This window comes from Magnolia sinica, chromosome 7 (genome assembly GCF_029962835.1).
Source record: "Magnolia sinica isolate HGM2019 chromosome 7, MsV1, whole genome shotgun sequence".
In the NCBI taxonomy this organism is placed as follows: Eukaryota; Viridiplantae; Streptophyta; class Magnoliopsida; order Magnoliales; family Magnoliaceae; genus Magnolia; species Magnolia sinica.
Genome location: NC_080579.1, coordinates 43,007,058 through 43,028,118, shown reverse-complemented (window position 1 = coordinate 43,028,118; position 21,061 = coordinate 43,007,058). Strand labels below are relative to the sequence as shown.

The window sequence follows — 21,061 nt, the reverse complement described above, 5'->3', positions numbered from 1 at the left end:
AGAAAATTTTAAATAGAAAAAAATCAAGTTTGGGCTTTTATTAAGGCTATCAAAGGATTGGAGACAGGTTGGGTCCTATAGGACCCGTTACCTAGGGTAACCTGGGTTCTAGTCTTGCTAAGACCGGGTCCTTTTGGGACCAAGTCTAGCTCTTGAAAACATGGACCCTGATCCAATAAGCTTCGGGTACAAATCAGGTCTTTGAATCTAGGTTTCGAGTTGGGTTCTGGAAAAAGCATTTATGTGGTCGGGCCGATGGAGTATTAGATTGCATGCATGAACCACTTTAACATGCGCGTGGTATGTAAACGGGCTCTCTTACATGTTTGTGGCTTAAGAAACCTCTTTTCTTTCACAGTTTTACTAGAGAAATCAAAATATATAGACTATTATAATTTTACTATTAAAACTAACTGGACCCAATCGGGATCCAACTATACCAACCCGAACAAACTTTAATCGGGTCCATCATATGGACCAGACCTGAACCCAATGATAGGATTTTTAACCGGGTCCAAAAGGTGAGATCCAAACCGACCCGATTTCTTAGCAGGTCCAATAAATGGGTCCCAGACCTACTAAATTGGTTAGGGTACTCAAGTACCCACTGATCCAGGCACCCACCGACGGCCTTAGTCGTTATGGTCATCTCAGTCAATAATGGCATTGATACAAACCCATATCACATTCTTACCACGTCGACATGGATAGGGTTAGTGTTTTACATAGCGTGCACCATATAGCGTGACGTTTGGCCCTCTATAGCGTGTAGCATAAGCTACACAATCCTTAATAATTTTTAATTAAAATAATAGAAAATATGATCAAATTTACAAAATGCATAATTTCTTGAGTTCTTGAGTACGAATCTAGATCATCAACCACTTATTTCCATGTAAACTCTCTCTCTCTCTCTCTCTCTCTCTCTCTCTCTCTCTCTCTCTTCAGACATCTCTAAGTGTGACCTCTTTTTTTTCATTTATTGAAACATCACAAATTCATAATATAGACCACAATTTGGATGGTCTGGATTGATCTAAGTGACCACAATTTAGATGGTCCAGATTAGTTTAATACAGTGTCACGTGTCATAGGTATAGGTCATCACCATTTTAAAATAGGTGTTAAACTAACATAGAAAAAACACTTAAAATTTTGGATTTCAGGTAGCTTACACCATCTACGCTACATGCCCTGTAGCTTACGCTTCCAGGGAATTACGCTACGTAGTGTTTTCGCTACGCTACACTACAGCGCTACTGAAAATACTGGATAGGGTATAGCCATATCCACCAATACGATACAAATATTTTGAACCATATAAACATCTAATTGTCTTGCTATGAGACACTAGCAGCTGACTGCTCGGCAATCTAACATGAGTTCACAAATATAGGATGCAACACACCTTCTAACTCCGCCAAAATGGTTTGGAAGTCTAGTTGCCTTATCGAGTCTCCACACATCCTCAAGCCCTTTAGATCTCACATGATGAGCATGTTTCCGTTATACTGCGTTGAGACCACTCCACCCATTTGCTCAAGGTTCTGATCAAGTTAACCCCAAAAGAACCCACTTTGCATAGAGAAATACTATTCGATGTCCGATTTTTGTAAAAGTGAAATCTTGTTAATTTCCTTAATTACTAAATCATTCTTTAGCAAGCCACACCTTAGAGCAAGCAATTCCCTGACCTCCTTCATGCACGATCCTTCCAACACCGAAGCTATGTTACCTCATTCCAAAGCCCTCCATAGATCTGCACCATTTCCAACAGCACCCTAACCCTCCTTTTCCCCAACTCCCCTATATAGGCAGACCTTTCAATTGCTTGGTATGTCTCTTTACCCTTATATGCCTCACCAATTTCTTTGTTTGGATACAACCAAGGTATTATGTAACGGTAGCAGCGGTGGTTGTAACAGCCATCACTGTTACCTCTACAATACGGGGTGTAACGGCCAATACAGGGGCCATAATGGGCTGTTACGGCCTCTTTTTTTATTAAAAACATTCCGAAAAAACATGTATCAACCCCATAACGGTCCATTACAGGGCCATTACGGCCTTTACGACCCATTACGAGGGCTATTACGACCTTCATGAGTCATTTTTTTTGCTGTAACAGCTGTTGTGGCCTTTACCACCCCGTAACGCGTAACGGCTGCCACTGTTACCTTTACGTAACGACCTTTACAACTCCCCATGGACACAACACACCTTTCCACTTCATCCTGTGTTTTCTTCACCCCTTTGTTCTTGGAACTTTGATTCCCACCAACTAGATCCCATAAACGTCCTTTTTAGAAGCAAAATAGATCCATAGGACTTTATCTTACCTTGTCCACAATGATTCGTGTTCCTGAGAACAAAGCACATCTTGTGTGTTATCTTCACCCCTTCATTCCTGGGCCTTTGATCCTCACCAACTAGATCCCATACAAGCCGTTTTTTTGCAATATAGATCCCCAAGACTTTTATCTTGCCTTGACCACAATGATTCATGTTCCTAAGAACCAAAAGCAAAATTAGTCGGGTTCACCTCCACTGCTACACGACCCTAATCTCACAAACGTAAAGCCCTAAATGATTGTCAACCTCTATTCTGTTAGGTAATACAACCTCCACTACCTTGCCAAACTTTCCAAACACAATACAAAAGTTAGCTTCCAATCATTCCTCCAAGAAGTCTGCAATAAACAGTAGGATACTCCTTTGTTGGCCTTTTTAGGCATGTTATCGTCTTTAAATCCAATGTTTGAGTTCCAAGTTCTTACTGGAATCCATTCCCCATTGCCAGCCCGTGGCAATGTCGTGGCAAGCTCCTCACATCCTACTATCAAGGTGTTCCATAAAGGTAACAGTGGTGATAATGGCCACTACCATTACTATTCCGACCCTTTTTTTAACTGTTATAGAACCGTTACGGCTCATTTTTTTCTATAACAGTCATTACAACCGTTTCAACCCTGTAATGTGTAACAGTTATGACCGTTATCATTATGTAACAAATTTGAAATACCATGACTACTATGATTCCTAGAATCAAGCTAAAATGTCGTCAAATTTGTGCAATTTGTGATAGAAGTCATACGATTCATATCACGTTGTGCACCACATGATATGAATCATAGATTCAAATCACAAATCCCAAAAAATTGTAACAAAATTGTATGATTATCGTATCAAATCATACAAATCGTAAGATAAATGTGACTACATATAATGGGCCCAAATTTACATTAAAAAAATCATTTTTTTCATATTTATACATAACTTCTTATTTTTTGCCCTTTGGCTTTTAAAACATGTACAAGACCCTACCTTATTAAAATCCTAATTTTTTGTGCTTTTTTATGTGCACGCGTTGGGAGAGAGAGAGAGGAGATAAGAGGATTTGATATTTAAAAAAAACAAAACAAAGACATCAAGATATTTTTTCTTTGGTCAATAAACCAAATGCCAGTTTTTCCAACATGATTCTAGTTCAAAAAGGTAAAATTATTAAACAACTCTTGTATGTTTTTTAGGTAAAGTTCTTTATAAAAAAAAGCATAAAGGAAAGACAAAAATCTTCTAACATTATCACAGCATGCAGACCTAATTCCCAATATCATGACATATGGTGAACAGTATTGAGAAATAGATGATTGACGGATTCTTATTTTTTTCTGATTTAATTGTATTTTTTCCAAATATTTTATATTTTAAGAAAATCAGAAAAATCGTTGGATGTATGATACAATTTGAGCCCTACTACAGTTTAGGATAAGATAATGATTTTAACAACATTGGCTAAAACCCTAATTGCAACAAATTTCGAGACATCTATGCAATTCAGTAAAATCTGGTGATGAAGAATCTCCTAATCTCACCTCTTAAAAAACTCTCTCTCTCTCTCTCTCTCTCTCTCTCTCTCTCTCTCTCTCTCTCTCTCTCTCTCTCTCTCTCTCTCTATATATATATATATATATATATATCTTTTCTTCCTGCAGAGAAATTTCTTTAACAAATTTTTTTTTTTTTACGACAAGTTTTTCTTTCATCACCAATCAAAAGAAAATCTGTCCAAACATCTTTAAATGGTTTGTTAGATTTTTTTTATCTTTTTATTTTTGTTGAAAGATAACAATTTATTTATTAATCAGCTAAGCCATAAGAATACATGAGGAAGAAGGGAAAGAAATTACAAAGCTCCCCAATCCTAAGTGGCATCTACCTCACAGAATAAAATTGTCTCCTCTACAAACCTAAGATGAGATACTTGGAATCCCCTCTATCTCCATGAAGCCGCTAAAAAGATCTTCAGATACCTTTTTGTTCGACATGACTCAATGCTTCCGCCACCGCTATAAAAAGGAATAAAAAATAGAGGATCTCGTTGTCTTAGACCTTGGCCAACTTGACGAAACCCTTGGGTAACCATTAGCTAAAACTGAGAATTTGGCCAAGCTCACACTCCTGAATCCTACTTCTCTACTTTTTCCCACATTCAATCCAACTCAACATATAATCTAGAAATGCCCAATCTATATGATCATATGCTTTCTCCAAATCCAACTTGCAAACAACAACACTTTTCCCCTCCCGTCAATGCAAATTAATAATTTCATGGGCAATCAATGAGGTATCCAAATTTTGCTTGTCTTCCACAAAAGCCCCTGCACCTTTGGACATGATTCAAACCAGATAGCCTGAAACCTAGAAGCGAGGACCTTAGCCAAAATATCATATGGAGCACCTATCAAACAAAAATCTTTTACACTATCCACCCCTTCCATCTTAGGAATCAAGGCAATAATGGAGGTGCCTCCCAATTCCATAGAAAACTTGCAATTATCACAAAACTCACTAATGAAGCCCATCGCATCCTCTTTAAGCTCTTCCTAGAATATCTGGAAAAATGCAATAGGAAAACCATCGGGCCTTGGCGCTTTATCCCTACCCAATTCCTGGATTACTATCTTCACATCCTCCAAGATAGCCTTTCCTAATGATGAAGCCCCTAACCAATTCCTAGATTACTATCTACCCTTGGTTTAATGAATTCTAGACCTAAGAGTAAGTCCTGTAAAAACCCATTGTAGCCTCGCAAACCTTCAATTTTCCCTCGATTCTAACCCCGATCCACAACAACGTTTTCAATGCTGTTGACACAAGCTCTTACACTAGCTAAACCGTGAAAGAACTTATCATTATTACCCTCTACTTGAGCCAAGTTGCTCCCAACTGCTATTTCCATTTAATTTCGTCCTCTAAACAATTTTTGTAGTAAACTTGAAGAATATCCCTATGACCCCACTCTTCTTCTGATAACTCGGACCCTTCTCCTCTAATATCGAGCATTTGAATCTCTTACAATCAGTGTTCAAAGTATCGGTATTGCTACAAGTTTCGCTGGCCAGGGATACGAAAACAATATCGATATCATCGATAATATCGCTAATAACAGGAAATGCGGGCAACCATGGGAAAAACGGTGGAATTTTTAGCGAAACTTCAGGAGATGTTAAAATGTACATATTTGCATATTTAGAAATTAAAAAATTACAAAAAGAATACATATATAACAAGTTTCTATTTAATAGGGCTTTAAAAGCATGTGTTGTTGTAAGAAATCAGTCCAACCATCCCATCCGACCTATTTAACCATCCAACCTTCCATCCAAACATCCATCAATATTGCAAAATATCAACAACACATGATATTTCACCAAGAAATCATCAACAATTGGAAAGGAAATGAAAATTTGTGGTCTCAATATCACGCATGTTGCGATATCGATAATATCGAATTCGAGATATTATCAATATTATCAATATTATCAATGACAAATCGAACACTACATACAACCATGTGCCTTTTTCTAATAAACAAAATTTTGATTATATCAATACGTTGGCGATATTATTGAAATATCGTCGAGACACTTACAATACAAGCATTACCTAAAATTTACATAGTCGAAAATATTGACGATACATTGGCGATATTGATACATTGGCAATACAAGCGACGCCTAGAATTTACATAGTTGAAAATATTGGTGATTACATTAGCGATATCAATTCATTGGCGATACTTAGCGATGCATCGCTAATACTTGAAATTTCTGATACTACCAACGTTATCGATATCGCTGCCAATGTTATCGGTATCGCTGAGCTAGAGATAAAGATAATATCGGAGATATTTCGATAATATCGGAGATAATTCAAACACTGCTTACAATAGACACCATTTCGGCCTCTGAAAAAATTCCTTCCAACAAGTGATCTTCCTCTTTAGAAGGCATAATTTATTAAAATAAATAAAACCTGGATGGCCTATTATATCAAAAGAACCCACCATCCCTTGCCATGATCGATAAAACCCACCACTTCAAGCCATTCTAATTCAATTTTGAAAGGTCTCGGCCCTCAATTTCCCATCTCTACTTCAAGCAAAATTGGACAATGGTTGGAAGTAGGTCTAGGTAACCCCTGTTGGCTAGTTAATGGAAATTTATTGACCTAACTTCCCGATACTAAAAATCAATCTAACTTCGATAGAATGGGCTTAAGCTTGGCCATTTAACCACGTAAAATTGGCTGTCCCCATCAGCAAGTCTACCAGATCATTCCTTTGCAGCCATTCGGGGAAGTTAACCATACTACGCGTAATCTTCCCACCAAACATCTTCAAATGGTGAGAAGTAATGGGTGCACAACTTTTGATGAGCCCCATGTGCACTAAGTCATGCCCCAAAACTATTTAAAATTATATATATATATATATATATGATAAAAATTAAGAAAACCACAACACAGATATAAAAGATGTCAAAAAATGGGTAATCAAAGATTGAAAAAACAAAAAACTTATGTTGGAAACTTGTTATTTACATAGGTGGAGGCAAGAACACGCTTAGGCAAACTACAACTAGACACAGGTAGGACCAGCCTCACAACTTGTGACCGCCTAGGTTAAAATTCTAACAGATCACGCATTCAAGCCACACTGGAAAAGACAAAATGCATCAAGCAATTCCTGCACTTCATAACAATCTGAAACTTTATGCATACATTTAGAAATCTCCACAAACATATGTAACAACACCCACAACTTCAGTGAGAGACATTTCAACAACCCATAATACACAAACTCTGAACATGTAAAACTAGTATGTGGTCCTTGACTAGAATTTCTGCAAAACCCTATATATCACATGTCACCACTCCCCAGACTCGACATTCCTCCACAATATTATGATGCTATGCTCGCAAAATAAATAAAGAAACAAATAAACACACAGTTGAGATCACATCAACAAAACATCTGTAAACATAGTCAATAGTAAATGTGACCCCAAATGATAATAGTGCCAAAAGTAGCTTCAAAGTGCAATGCATTATATTGGAGATACACTTGAAACCATTTTCCCAGGAAAGTAAATAGAACTAAACATGGGAAAACACACTTACAGAATACAAATATTCAACAGCTCTCTCTGGGTTGTTGTAAGCAGCACGTAGAGCACGGACAACAGTGTCCCTGTCCCATGTTCCTCCACCGATGTCAAGTATGTGCTGAATGGCCTCCTCAAAGTTATTTCCTGCAACGAGATTTGATGCCGCTTGACCATAGACATCGTGTTCCGTTCTGCCTCCACAAAACATTAAGGAGACAAGGCAATGAGGTCATCTCCATTCACGTTAAGAAATTATGGAGCCTTGTTGTGAGAAACTCCGAACTTCAAAAATAATCAGTGAAAAATAGCAGTGTGTGATGACTACAATGTCAAGTATATTAGATACTGCAATCCATGTTCAAGCTCCAACAAATTGATTAGAAAACAGAGCATTCTTTATACGGTTATGAGAGAAAGAAGAGCCAAATTATAATGGCTAAATGAAATTATTTCAAAGAAATCTTTACTTGAAGCAATAGAATACATGTAAACAAGGTCACCCAACCTCGTAAGCAGGGTCACCCCACCTCACCCACTATTACAATGGTATGTTGTTATGTGCCCAACTTACTCACGCAAGTCCTACATGCTGACGTGGCTAGTAGAGGGACTATCTTAGTAATTGCTATTTTTACTCCTCTAAAATAGGAGATTTGCTAGCTATTAGTATTTGTGAATAAGTAGGAGATTTGCTTAGTTGCTAATATTTGTGTTGAACTTGGAAATTTGCTTAATTGTCAGTACTTGTGTTTATCTTGCCATCTAGGTAAGATTTTGTAGCTCTTTTTATGTAGTTTTCTTGGATAATAATGGAATGTAGATAATTTTTACCTTCAACCATGTTTTACACAAGAGGACGCCTTTCCGCGTGGGCTTGATAAGGCTTGGACCCTTTCATTTGGTATTAGAGCCACCCTTCCTAGGGCATTCCAAGGAAGACAGAGAAGAAACAGAATAAGCCTAATCTAATGGAGAGAGGTGGAGCATTTGGAGGAAGCTTGGGATCACATTAACACCAAGTTCAAATCAATCCAATAGACGTTGGAATGCCTCACTTTGCAACTTCCCTTCACCGCCATTGGAAAGCAATCAAGGAGTCAAGGAATCCAACATTGCGAATTCAAACGGGCAAAGCAATGGAAGGATTCAACCACATTTCACTCATATTGATTTTCTCCACTTCAATGGGCATGACCCATTAGAGTTAATTTACAAATTTGAGCAATTTCCCCACTACCATTGAACAACAAAAAATGAGAAGGTTCTCCCTGCCTTATTCTACATAAATTGACCTACATCAATGTGGTTTCAATGGTATAGGCATGTGAACCCTAACACCTCGCGGAGGAAAATGACAGATGTCATGTTGGTCCATTTTAGGCCAATCGATTGCGAGAATCTTGATAACATGTTGGCAAAATTACGGCAAGGAACAAGAACCGTCCACAACTATCAAAACGAATTTGAACACCTTGCCAACGCGTTGAAGGATGTACAAATCAGGCTCTAATAGGCACGTTTATTTAAGGGTTGCGTATGAGGTTGGCCAAGAAGTGTTGATGTTTCGAACCTCTACTCTACAGGAAGTAATGGGGTTGGCTCGTCGCCAAGAGGAAAAGCTTAGATGCTTGAGAAAGTGTTTACAACTGATATCTAGTTATGTTTCAATGCCGACAAGTTCGGGAAGGATTGTAAGCATGGGGTCAAATATTGCACATGCGCAATCCCACCCAAAAACTTAGCATGGAGCGAGCACAGCTCATTTTAAAAATATCACACCCGAAGATATGAGAGTCAGACGTGATCAAGGCCTTTTTGTTATTACTGCAATGAATGCTTCACACCAAGCCATCATTGTAAACAAATGCAAATCTTTATGATTAAGGAACTGAAACCACTCGACTTGTTGCTAGCGAAATATGACCCTAATTCGATGGTGGAGGTTTCTTGGCATGCCATATGTGCAAGGTTTCCGTACCGCTAACAGTGGTCGTAACAGCCACCACCATTACCTTTACGATACGGGCTATACAGCCATTACAGCCCCCATATTGGTCATTACGATCTCTTTTTTCTATTGAAAAAAAAAAAAATCCAAAAAACATGTATCGGCCCTATAATGAACCATTAGGAACCCTGTTATGGCCTTTCAGGAGGCATAACAGGCCATTACGGGGGTTATGATGGTAGTTACGAATCTTTTTTCCATAACGGCCCTGTAACGTATAATGGTTCCCACCGTTACCTTTACTTAACGGCCTTTATAGTCTTGTAATGGTTGTTACAACAGACCATGGCTACGTGGGAACTATGGCATGATCTCCATCAATGTTTTCCTACATCTGCGTCATGAGGACATGAGCGAGCTTTAGAGGGGGCAACGTTATGTGCCCAACCTATTCACACAAGTCATGCATGCTTATGTGGCTAGTAGAGGGGGCTATCTTAGTAGTAGTTCTCTTTACTCCTCTAAAATAGGAGATTTACTAGCTATTAGCATTTGTGATTAAGTATCTTAGTTGTTAGTATTTGTGTTTAACTAGGAAATTTGCTTACTTGTTAGTATTTGTGTTTATCTTGCCATCTAGGTAAGATTTTGTCGCTCTTTTTATGTATCTCTCTTAGGAAACAATGAAATGTAGATAATTTTTACCTTCAACCGTGTTTTACACAAGAGGATGCCCTCCCCTCTTCCACGTGGGCTTGATAGGGCTCCATTGGACCCTATCAGATAGCCCAAGAATTTGGTGAATCCAACCATCGATGGGCACCAGGCGAATTTGGAAGTTTTTGGGTTATTGTTCATTTTTCTATGGTTTTTCCCACCGCGTAACTAGAAAGGGATGATTTTTTGGCATGGTGTGTCATAAAAACCATTACGGGATCGTAAAGGCCGTTATGTAAATAACAGTGGCAACCATTACTAGTTACAAGGTCGTAACGGCCGTAACAGTCATTATGCAAAAAGTGACCTATAATTGTCATTAATGGCCCGTTATACCCCCTGTAAAGGCCATAACATACCCAAAATGGTCTGTTACGAGGTAGATACAAGTTTTTCAGATTTTTTTCAATGTTACAGGGTAGATACAGGTTTCTTAGGTTTTTACTTTTAATAATAATTTAATAAATTAAAATAAAAAGAGAGTGAGAGACTGTAACAGCCGTTACAACCTGTATCATAAAGGTAACGATGGCGGCCATTACGGCCATCATTACTATTATGGAATATCTTGTTTTTTGGGCATCCCCTTTGCCTGACGAGAAGACCCTGCTGGAAAAATTGGATGTCATACACCAAGTGTTCTGTATCTGTTACGATACGCCCGTAAAGGCCGATACGTATAAGTGATAGCCATGACCATTATGCGATACGGGGGTGAAACGAGGCAGTTGGTTTTTTGGGACCGTATCGGTCGTTACAGGGCATAACAACCGTTACCCCTATAACAGTCAAAAAATAACCACTTTTTTATTTCTATTTAAATCTTCTCTTTTTTTTTCACTTTTCTCATTCTAAAGACTCTCCTAGATCATTTTATAATAGCTTTCAACCTCTCTTGCTATAGTTTTTAAGATTAAAACCATAAATTGAAGTGATTTGAACGAATAGAAGCTTTGAGGGCCTTTTTTTTCAAAAAAATTGAAAAAACAGTATTTATGCATTTTTTATGATTTCTAGTTCTAATGCTTGATTGTGATGTGTAAATATTTCTCATGTTCACAAATTCACTAGACAGCTCGATACAACACTCCCCAAAGAGTGGACCGTTACACTTCCATAAACATATCCAAAACAATAAAATAAAATAAATTAGAAATGAATACATATTTGGAAATTTTACATTATTCTGGATTTTCTAGATATTTTTTCAGAAATTTTCAGGCAAAAGAAAATTTTCAACTATTATGGGGGACGTAATGGTCATTACACCCCCGCATCAGCCGTTACCCGTATCAACAATATTGGTGACCATTATGGCCACCGTTACCGAAACGGAATACCTTGGCCATACACCATAGTGAGCCGACAAACAAACACACACGGCAATCAAAGCCATTCAGGCACTAGGCATTTCACAAGATGACAGCACCAGCATCTTTTAATGGGAACGTGAACTCAACCACCCAATAGTCTCTAAGAAACTTGGAGGTTCTTCTTGTGGCTCCCAAACATTTACAAGATTGCCAATCTATGTAAACATGCCTTGTGGCCCTCATAACACATGGTCCAGCTAATGAGTGAACCGGCCAGATTTTGGACCAAATTGAAGCCCATCAGTGCACAGACAAATGCCCTACAGAACAGAAAGGTAGTTGCATGTAGAGGTGTACGTGGGGATAGAAGAACTACATATACGAACATGCCCTAGAAGTTCTAAACAGCTACTTCCTCACCGCGCATGTGACAGAAATGTTTAGTCATTGGATTGTTGATCTAGGTACAACACATAGATGGGCCAAGGCCAGAAATCAAAACCTCCGCTTCACAGGCCAATGTTCAAGATAATGAATACCACAGTACAACCCCCTTGCTTTTTGGGAAATTGCTTAACTTCTGATCACCATTCAACACCGTTCCAAATATTGATTCCAGAGTGTAACTTGCCCAAAAACTGACAAGACTCATTCCTACTTGGTTGTAATTGATGCATGTTTGGGGAGTAAACATTTGTTTTCTACTGATACCAAGCTGATTCAAATAAGCATTGAAGTTGTTGGCACAATTGTTGTAAGCACATGTCATGGAACTACATGAGGCGAGACATTCCATAGCAACGTTAAGTGTTGTCAAAATCCTACGATTTACGATATGCAATTGGAGTTAAATCTTAAGCAAAATTATTTGAATCCCACCTTGAATCCCTTCTTATATGAATCCTAAGATTCTATGATTTGAATCCTACAATTTACGATTCAAATTATACTTGTTCTCTTCTATTTTAAGCTTTACTTGGCTTTCATTTTTTTGTTTTTAAAATTGGTGGGAGCTTTAAGAATTGTTTAGAAAAGGTTCATTATTTTATTTGTTCTTTATAAGAGATTAAATGATATATATTCACTTTAACATTAAATCATGGAGCTTTTTTTATGATTTTTTACTTCTTAACTGGTCGAAACACCCAATTGATGTACAACTTGTGTGGAATGTTTTTATGGATGGTTACGAACATACAATCATGTTGGCTTCTGTGTATTGTGGAAGGATGTTTACAAATCTAAATATCTTTTGTCATTAATCTACAGCATCAAATGCCACTTTTCCAATGTCGTTATACATTCAAGAAAGGTAACAAGAACATAAATTATTGAAGGATCCTTGTATGCTTTTTAAAGCAAATATTTTGAAAGCAAAAATAATAATAATAATAATAAAGGAATGATGAGAATCCTTTAACACTATCATGACATGATATTGCTTGGTGGATATTGATGGCAAAAGGATGATTGATGAGTTTTAAATTTTTTTTTCTGACTTATTTATATTTTTCCTTTTTTTCAAATTTTTAAGAAAATTATAAATTATCTTATGATTTGCAATTTGATACAATTCAACCCTATTACGATTTGCGACACAATAACAATGTTGACAATAGCAAACTACTAGTGAAGTTAGCCTACTAGTGATCAATGCCAAACATTGACTAACACGTGTGCATGCGTTAACAACTAAAACTGAAGCAGTAGCTAAGAGAACCTGTTGATTTAAGTCGAGCAAGAAAAGCTCAAGCACCCAAAGCAGATCTTGCCACCTACGCAAATTTCAAAACAGGTTTGACTGATCATGTCATCATACACAGCCCAAGCTTGACCCATCAATTAGATAAGTATCTAGGTCCAAGGCTGGCCTACCAAGCCTGCTGCTAGCCAAGTTAATCATTCCAAGAGAGTTAAGTCAGGATGGGCTGGCTGTCAATTCTGGCCTTTGTGCAAAGGCACAACCATGCCCAGCCTAATTAGCCATTAGGCCTCAAAATGAATGCCCAAACCAAAGGGAACTGAACACAGGCTGGATCCAGGAAAGCCTGCCCAGTTCCACTCCTAGATCCAATGCTTCTGATGAAATCAAGGGAGCTATATGCAGCTGGAAATACATTGGGATGTGAATTTCCTCTAACAACCAGGGCAGCCTTATCTACTGCACGACCCACATGAGGCAGCTCTACAAAAAGTGAACTTTCTCCTCCAATGGTAACAGTCTTGATGGTAATAGTTAAAATTTAAGCACAGAAGTACTTACGATGGAGCAGCAGCAGTGGTAGAAGTTGGCGAAGTTGTGGCAGTTGGAGTAGGTGCAGGTGCAGCCAAAGAAGGCGGCCTGGTCCACCAAAACAACATAATTATATTAAATTTATCATGAATTAGCACAGAGCCTGAATGTGGGAAAGAAAGACTCACAGAGCCAAGGTTGCTGTAGGAGCTTCAGGCATTGTTGATGCTGGAGTTGAAGTATTAGGTGGTGAAGAACCTATTACTGGTGCCTGCATAAAGAAAACCTTTGTTTTGAAGGATCACTGCAATTTTTATTAAGCCAAAAGGGATGGCAAGTCATCATCCGCATACAAAAAGCCACAAACCCCTTACAAGAAACTGACCTAAGGCCCAAAATACAATCCCCATTTACCGTAACTGCTTTGGACCATTCTAGGACTAGACTCAACTTTCAAGAAGGCTACCTAAAGAAAGCATGTCTTATAAGAATTTCTAATGATGGTACATCAGATCACTCAGATAACACTAAGATTATGCAAGTGCCAAGAAAACCAATGTAACAACTAGGAAGTGCTACAAACTTTTCTTTGCAATTTGCTATACAGGGAGAAAGTAAAGCAAACACAAAGGTACATTCCGAAGACTCAGGCAGACACCCAGACTCAGGCAGACAGTACAATTACTCCCAGCTGAGAGGGTTAAAAGGGTTAAATTGTGTTAAGGGTTAAAAGGCACAGCAGATAGGACAGAAGCCCAGCTGCCTGCTACCAAAGGCTCTCAATGCAGAGGCATATGCATGGTCAGCAATGAAAGATAGATTCCTACATGAGGATCAGAAATGTAAAAAACTTTCATTTGGTCAATGATGGTTTATGAGGTGAATATGACAAGATTTCCACACACTTTAATAGCTGCACTTTTCTCATTAGAGTAGTGTTCCTTCGATGTTTTCAGTTCTTTTAAGGGAAAATTCACTTTAATTGAATTTGTGCATCTCATCATCATCATCATAACTGGGTTCGAAATATTTGGGTCAACTATATGATCCCAGTTTCATCAAAAACTCCCAAGGCATTATTTTCAGTAAGTGAAAAGGCATATATAACCCCTCCCATGACTTCTATCCAAGTCCTTGCAGGTCTTCTGCTTGTCCTTCTTTTTGGTTCTGAGAAGCCCTTCAACATGAATCAAATTCCTTACTAGGAACTTCTTAAATTTGGTTAGCACATGGCAGAACAATCTCAATAGTTTCTCCATCATTTTATCTCCAATTGAGACTGCTCCCAGGTTGGTCCAAGTAACCTCACTCTCAACTCTATCCTTCCAAGTCTTCCCAGACACCCATCTCTAGCTCCTCATCTCTGTAACATTGATCCTCTATTCATATTGCCTCTTAACTTCTGAACATGCTGCATACATAACACAGCTGGTTTAATAGTTATCATGTAAAGTTTCCCTTGAAGTTTAGCTAGCATATGCGTCAACCATGCAACACTCAAGGGTTGCATCTCCACTTCATCTTTCTTTTTATTTTTTTTAAAGACCAACTGAAATTTTATAGAAACAGAAGGGAAGCTGTGGAGATTGCCTTCATTGTCTTCACCAGATGACCTCTCATTATCCTTTTGCATCATCACTCAGCTCCAATTCTATTGGAAGCATCCACCTCAATCTCTGCATATAGTTATGAATGATAGAGCATGGATGATCAAATATATCACCTTTGAGGACCCTTTAGCCATCAAATTTTAACTAAGACTTGAAATACCTGACTGTTCCTATCAAGGTTGCACTCCAGATCTGTCATAGCTTTACTAACTTCTTTTTTTTTGGAGAGAACAGTTTTATTGAGAAGGCCGCAAAAGCGGCAAAGAATACAACCCACACACCACCAACACGACTAAGAAGACCAAAAAGGATTGTCGACCAAATCGGCCTTAACATACGCCACCCAACTAGATACAAGCCCTTTCACACGCCTAACAACCTCGTTGACCCCTACTATTTCATTTCGGAAACAAATGCCATTTCTAGCACCCCAAATTGCCCAAAAAACAGCCATGAGAGTCAACCTCCACACCGCCTTTCCGGCTTTCCCTATGCCTCCCCCATGCCATGCCCTCCCCTCAAAAGATCTAAAAACTCGGCATACCCCAATCAACATGGAGGAAGAAGAAGAAATGCAACCAAACTTTGGTGGCAAAAGGGTAGTGGATAAAAAGATGATCAATTGATTCCGCGTTCTCCATGCACGTGCATCATATATTGGGGAGAATGAGCGCTCTCCTCAGAAGAGTATCCATAGTGAGAATCCGCTTGCGGCCCACTGGCCAAAAAAAAAAAAAAAACACAACCTTTGGAGGGGCTCCATAAAACCAATGGTGGAAATGGTGAGGCGGCGAAGATAAGAAGAAGAAATGGAACTAAACTTTGGTGGCAAAAGGGCAGTGAATAAAAAGATGATCAATTGATTCCGCATTCTCCATGCACGTGAAGCATATATTGGGGAGAATGAGCGCTCTCCTCAGAAGAGTATCCATAGTGAGAATCCGCTTGCGGCCCACTGGCAAAAAAAAAAAAACACAACCTTTGGAGGGGCTCCATAAAACCAATGGTGGAAATGGTGAGGCGGCGAAGATAAGAAGAAGAAATGCAACCAAACTTTGGTGGCAAAAGGGCAGTGGAAAAAAGATAATCAATTGATTCTGCGTTCTCCATGAACGTGAAGCATATATTGGGGAGAATGAGCTCTCTCCTCAGAAGAGTATCCATAGTGAGAATCCACTTGCGGCCCACTGGCAAAAAAAAAAAAAAAAAACAACCCTTGGAGGGGCTCCATAAAACCAATGGTGGAAATGGTGAGGCGGCGAAGATAAGACGGGAGGATCACGAATACTCTTTACTAGGGATCGGACTGAGAACTTCCCAGAAAAATGATCTTTCCAGATCATCAAATCTGCAATGTCTAAGGCGAGGAAAACACACTTGAGATGATCTAAAAGCTCTGTGAACTCTTTGAACTCCTAATCCAACATATTCCCCCAGTAAGGAGGACTCCACACCACCAAATCTCCAATTATAGAGAGGCAATCCACCACAAAAATGAAGCGGTTAGGAGCAAGCCACACCACCTTAGGGAAAAGATCTTGCAAGGCACAATTACCACACCATATGTCCACCCAAAAGCGAATGCAACAAACATCCCCCAATGCAAAAGCAATCCACCCACAGACGAAATGATCGGATGCCGAAACCGCTTTCCAAATGTTAGAGGCTCTATATAGCGACAATTTGTTCACGAAACAACCTCCCTCCTAAACCCCATATTTCTTAGTTATGATGTCCCTACATAACCTTCCTTCTTCCCAACCAAGCCTCCACATCCATTTCCCTAGAAGAGCTAAATTCACATCTTCCAACCTGTTAATCTCTGCTCCCCCCTCAACGATCGATTTACAAACCTCCGACCACTTTAGCAAATGGAACTTATTAGAATCAAAGGCTCCTTTCCAAAAGAACTCTCTTAGTCTATCAAGCCTATAGAACACATTTGAACAAAGACAAGAAATACATTGGCATATTAGAAAAAGCAAACTTGATGAGCGTCAACCGGTCTCCCAAAGAAAGATACCTACAAATCCAAGATGCAAGTTTCCTCTCAATTCTTTTGATCACCTTATCCCAAAGATACTTAGAAGGTTTCCCAATACAAAAAGGGAGCCCAAGATACGTTGTGCGAAAAGACCCAACTTTAAAACCAAAAGTGGCCGCAAGGTTGCGCAACTGATCATCACTCACATGCACCCCCAACATCTCGGTCTTGGCAACATTAATCTTTAACCCTAACACCACCTCGAAATAAACAATTAGCTTCAGCAAGCTATCCACCATAGACTCTTCTGCATCACAAAACAATAGTGTCGTCGGCATACTGTAGATGACTAATGAAATATCCATCTGCAGATGTTTTGAAGCCACAGAATAAATCATTCGCTTCCTTTTTTGAAACATCTAGCTCGTCACCTCTCCCACAATAACGAACAAATAAGGGCATAAAGGATCCCCCTGTCTCAAGCCCCTAGATGCTTTTAAGAATCCTTTCGGAGAACCATTGGCCAGAATAGAGAACGAGGGAGACTGCACACATGCTTTCATCCAATCTCTCCATTTCCAACCAAAACCCAATCTGCCAAACATGTAGTCGAGGAATTTCCAATCGTCATGATCATAAGCCTTTTTCCAAATCCTATTTTACAAACAATACTGCTCCACTTTTCTCTAACCCGGAATCAATGCTCTCATGAGCTATTAGCTCACTTTCTAGAATTTGCGTTCCTGCCACAAAAGCCCCTTGAAACTTTGAGATCTCCCTTGAATCTAAATGTAAGAATCTTGGCCATCGATTTATACAGGCTTCCAATGAGGCTAATCAATCTATAGTCTTTAAGCAGGGCAACCCCTTTAACCTTAGGAATGAGGGCAATAAAAGTCGGCCCGATATAAGCAGTTGAGATCATGAAATTCGGTTAGAGAGTCGATAATATCGTATTTGAGAAGGTCCCAGAATCTTTAAAAGAAACGCATATGAAAGCCATCAGCGTCCGGATCCTTATCCTCACACATAGAAATCAAGGGAACTTTAACCTCTTCCTCAAAAAAAGGAGCTTCCAACCGCGAGACATTAACACTATCCAACTGCAAGAAATCAAGCTTCTCTAATCTTGGCCTCTTCCAATTGTCCTCGGAGTGGAGATTCAAATAAAACTGGACTACAAAGTTACGGATCTTTCCTTTGTCCGAAGTTGAAGTCCCATTAACAATCAAACTAGAGATTTTGCTTCCTCGGGCTGGCACGCTAATAATGCTATAGAAAAATGGGGTATTATTATCCCCTTCTTTGAGCCATACTGCCCTTGATCTCTGTCGTCATATGATCTCCTCTTCCTTTGAACACTTGGCATAATTGAGAGAGAGCTCTGTCCTCATGTCTCTACCCTCGGGAGAAAGATCTCCTCTCTCCTCAAGCAAATCTACCTTCACGATCTCCTTAGTCATGGAATCAAACTCTCACAAGCCCCAAGAACCTCTTTATTCCACACATTAATCTTTTCCTTAAGAAGTTTAAGCTTCCTAGCAAGCTAAAAACCAGCAAACCGGACAATTATGAAAGAGGACCACCATTCCGCAACTAAGTACGCAAAACCTTCAATTTCCAACCACGTAGCTTCGAACTTGAAAGGTCTAGAACCCTAGTTATCTTCAACTAGTTCCAAAATAATGGGGCGATGATCAGAAGTTATCCTTGGGAAGGCCCGCTAATTAACCAGCTGGAAGCGATCCAGCCAATCTGCAGAAACAAGAAATCTATCCTACAGAGATAAGGATTGTTCCACTTCACTGTTAAACCACGTAAATTTGGCTCCCCCAGAGGTAAGTCAACCAAATCATGACAGTTTACGCAACTAAAATATTCTTCATGCTTTTAGAAATCCTTTCGCCCCTCGATTTCTCAAAAAGAAAATCGCACGACATTGAAATCTATGTCGATGCACCAAGGATCAGCCCACCTCATTCTATTATTATCTAATTCGCCCCAAAACTGATCATGCAAGTAATAAGAACAAGGACCATATATAGCTGAGAAGATCCACCTAAACCTAGAGACAAAGTCACATAGAAGGACAGAGAGAGAGACCTAGCAAAACAATCAACTTTCTTCCATTTGTCTGCCTTCCAACAAAGTAAAATCCCCCCCTCCCCCCCCCCCCAGCTGCATCAACAGAATCCCATTCTTTGAATTTAGCCTCCCAAATAAAATCAACCATAACTTTATCCACAACCTGCAATTTAGTTTCCTAAAGGGCAACGATATTTGCCCTTGCTTTCCTGTAAACTTTCCTGACCTGCCCCCGCTTGACCTTGCACCCCAAGCCTCTCACATTCCAAGATAGAACAATCATTGAGAAACAACTTTCCCCGATCTTACCCTCTTACTATTGCTGCTAATTGTCGCTGCATCATAGTTAATTGAGCATTCAAGACTTGTAGTTCCCGCATGTCTTTAGGAGACTTCTTATTCTTCAGGGTGTAGCAATTTTGTTGTCGTTGAGCTCCCTTAGCCTAAAGAAATTGATCAAAGTCATATACATCCCCATCCCTTTCAAAAGATAGCCCTACCCCAAAATCCTCTCCAAAATATCCTTAGCCCATAGAAATTTCTCCTTAGTGATTTCTCCGTTGCCCTCTACAATCGGCAGGAGTCCAAACCTCAACTCATCAGGCATTGAACCCCTAATAGGTGGCAACTCAACCATCTTCTCAGCATAATGAGCCATCACCATCACAGCCCCTTCCAAGCAAGCTCCAACCTTTCTTCTTCTCACTAGCTCCCCCCAAACGAAGGGTTTTGCTCCAGGACTCCTCTCGTTAGACCTACAACTACAAAAGATTCTCCCCAATCGCCACAAAAATAGTAGACGGATCTCCCAAATGATTTCTTCCTTTTAACTCAAACCCTAGCAACTCCCAATTCCTCCCTGATTTTCGTTACAGGGTCAACTTGAACAAAATCTCCCACACAAGACGCGACGGCTAAAAAGAAGTTGATCAAAGTCATATACATCCCCATCCCTTTCAAAAGGTAGCCCTACCATGCCCCCCCAATCCTCTCCAAAATATCCTTAGCCCATAGAAATTTCTCCTTAGTGATTTCTCCATTGCCCTCTGCAATTGGCAGGAGTCCAAACCTCAACTCATTAGGCATTGAACCCTTAATAGGCGGCAACTCAACCATCTTCTCAGCATAATGAGGCATCACCATCATAGCCCCTTCCAAGCAAGCTCAAACCTTTATTCTTCTCCATAGCTCCCCCCAACAAAGGGTTTTGCTCCCGGACTCCTCTCGTTGGACCTGCAACTACAGAAGATTCTCCCCAGTCGCCACAAAAATAGTAGACGGATCTCCCCAATGAATTCTTCCCTTTAACCCAAACTCTAGCAACTCCCAATTCCTCCTTGACTTTCATTACAAGGTCAACTTGAACAAAATCTTCCACACAAGACGCGACGGCTAAAAAGAAGTCCTCAAACTAGAATTCCAAGGGGATTCCCTATATCAGAAACCAACGATCCTCCATGCCAATCACCAAGTATTCCTCCCATCCACAAATGAAGATGATCGGTCCATCTCTGTGCATAGCCCCCGCTAATATCAAGCTATCGATGTCCCCACCCTGTCAAAGGCATATCGAAACCTCATTAGCTTCTATAGATTTCAAAGAATATTCCCCTGATCACAAACCACAACATTCGAGAAGCCAATCACTAATATGGGGCAAGCTTGTCCCTTCCTTGGTCATAGACACCACTGAAAACTTGAAAGATGTCCAAGCCTCTGA

The 21,061-nt window shown here is 39.5% G+C and overlaps 1 protein-coding gene across 2 annotated transcripts in view; it reads right to left on the bottom strand.

Annotated features, from left to right (window-relative positions):
• The window catches only part of LOC131251308 (ubiquitin receptor RAD23c-like), a 68,707-nt gene that overhangs the window by 30,009 nt on the left and 17,637 nt on the right, over positions 1–21,061 (bottom strand). For both annotated transcript variants that reach the window (XM_058251954.1, XM_058251953.1), the window contains 3 exons: positions 13,851–13,933; positions 13,693–13,770; positions 7,465–7,642 (listed from right to left, as the gene is read on the bottom strand). In XM_058251954.1, the coding sequence (XP_058107937.1) occupies positions 7,465–7,642; positions 13,693–13,770; positions 13,851–13,933 (339 nt within the window). The remainder of the gene's footprint in view (positions 1–7,464; positions 7,643–13,692; positions 13,771–13,850; positions 13,934–21,061) is intronic.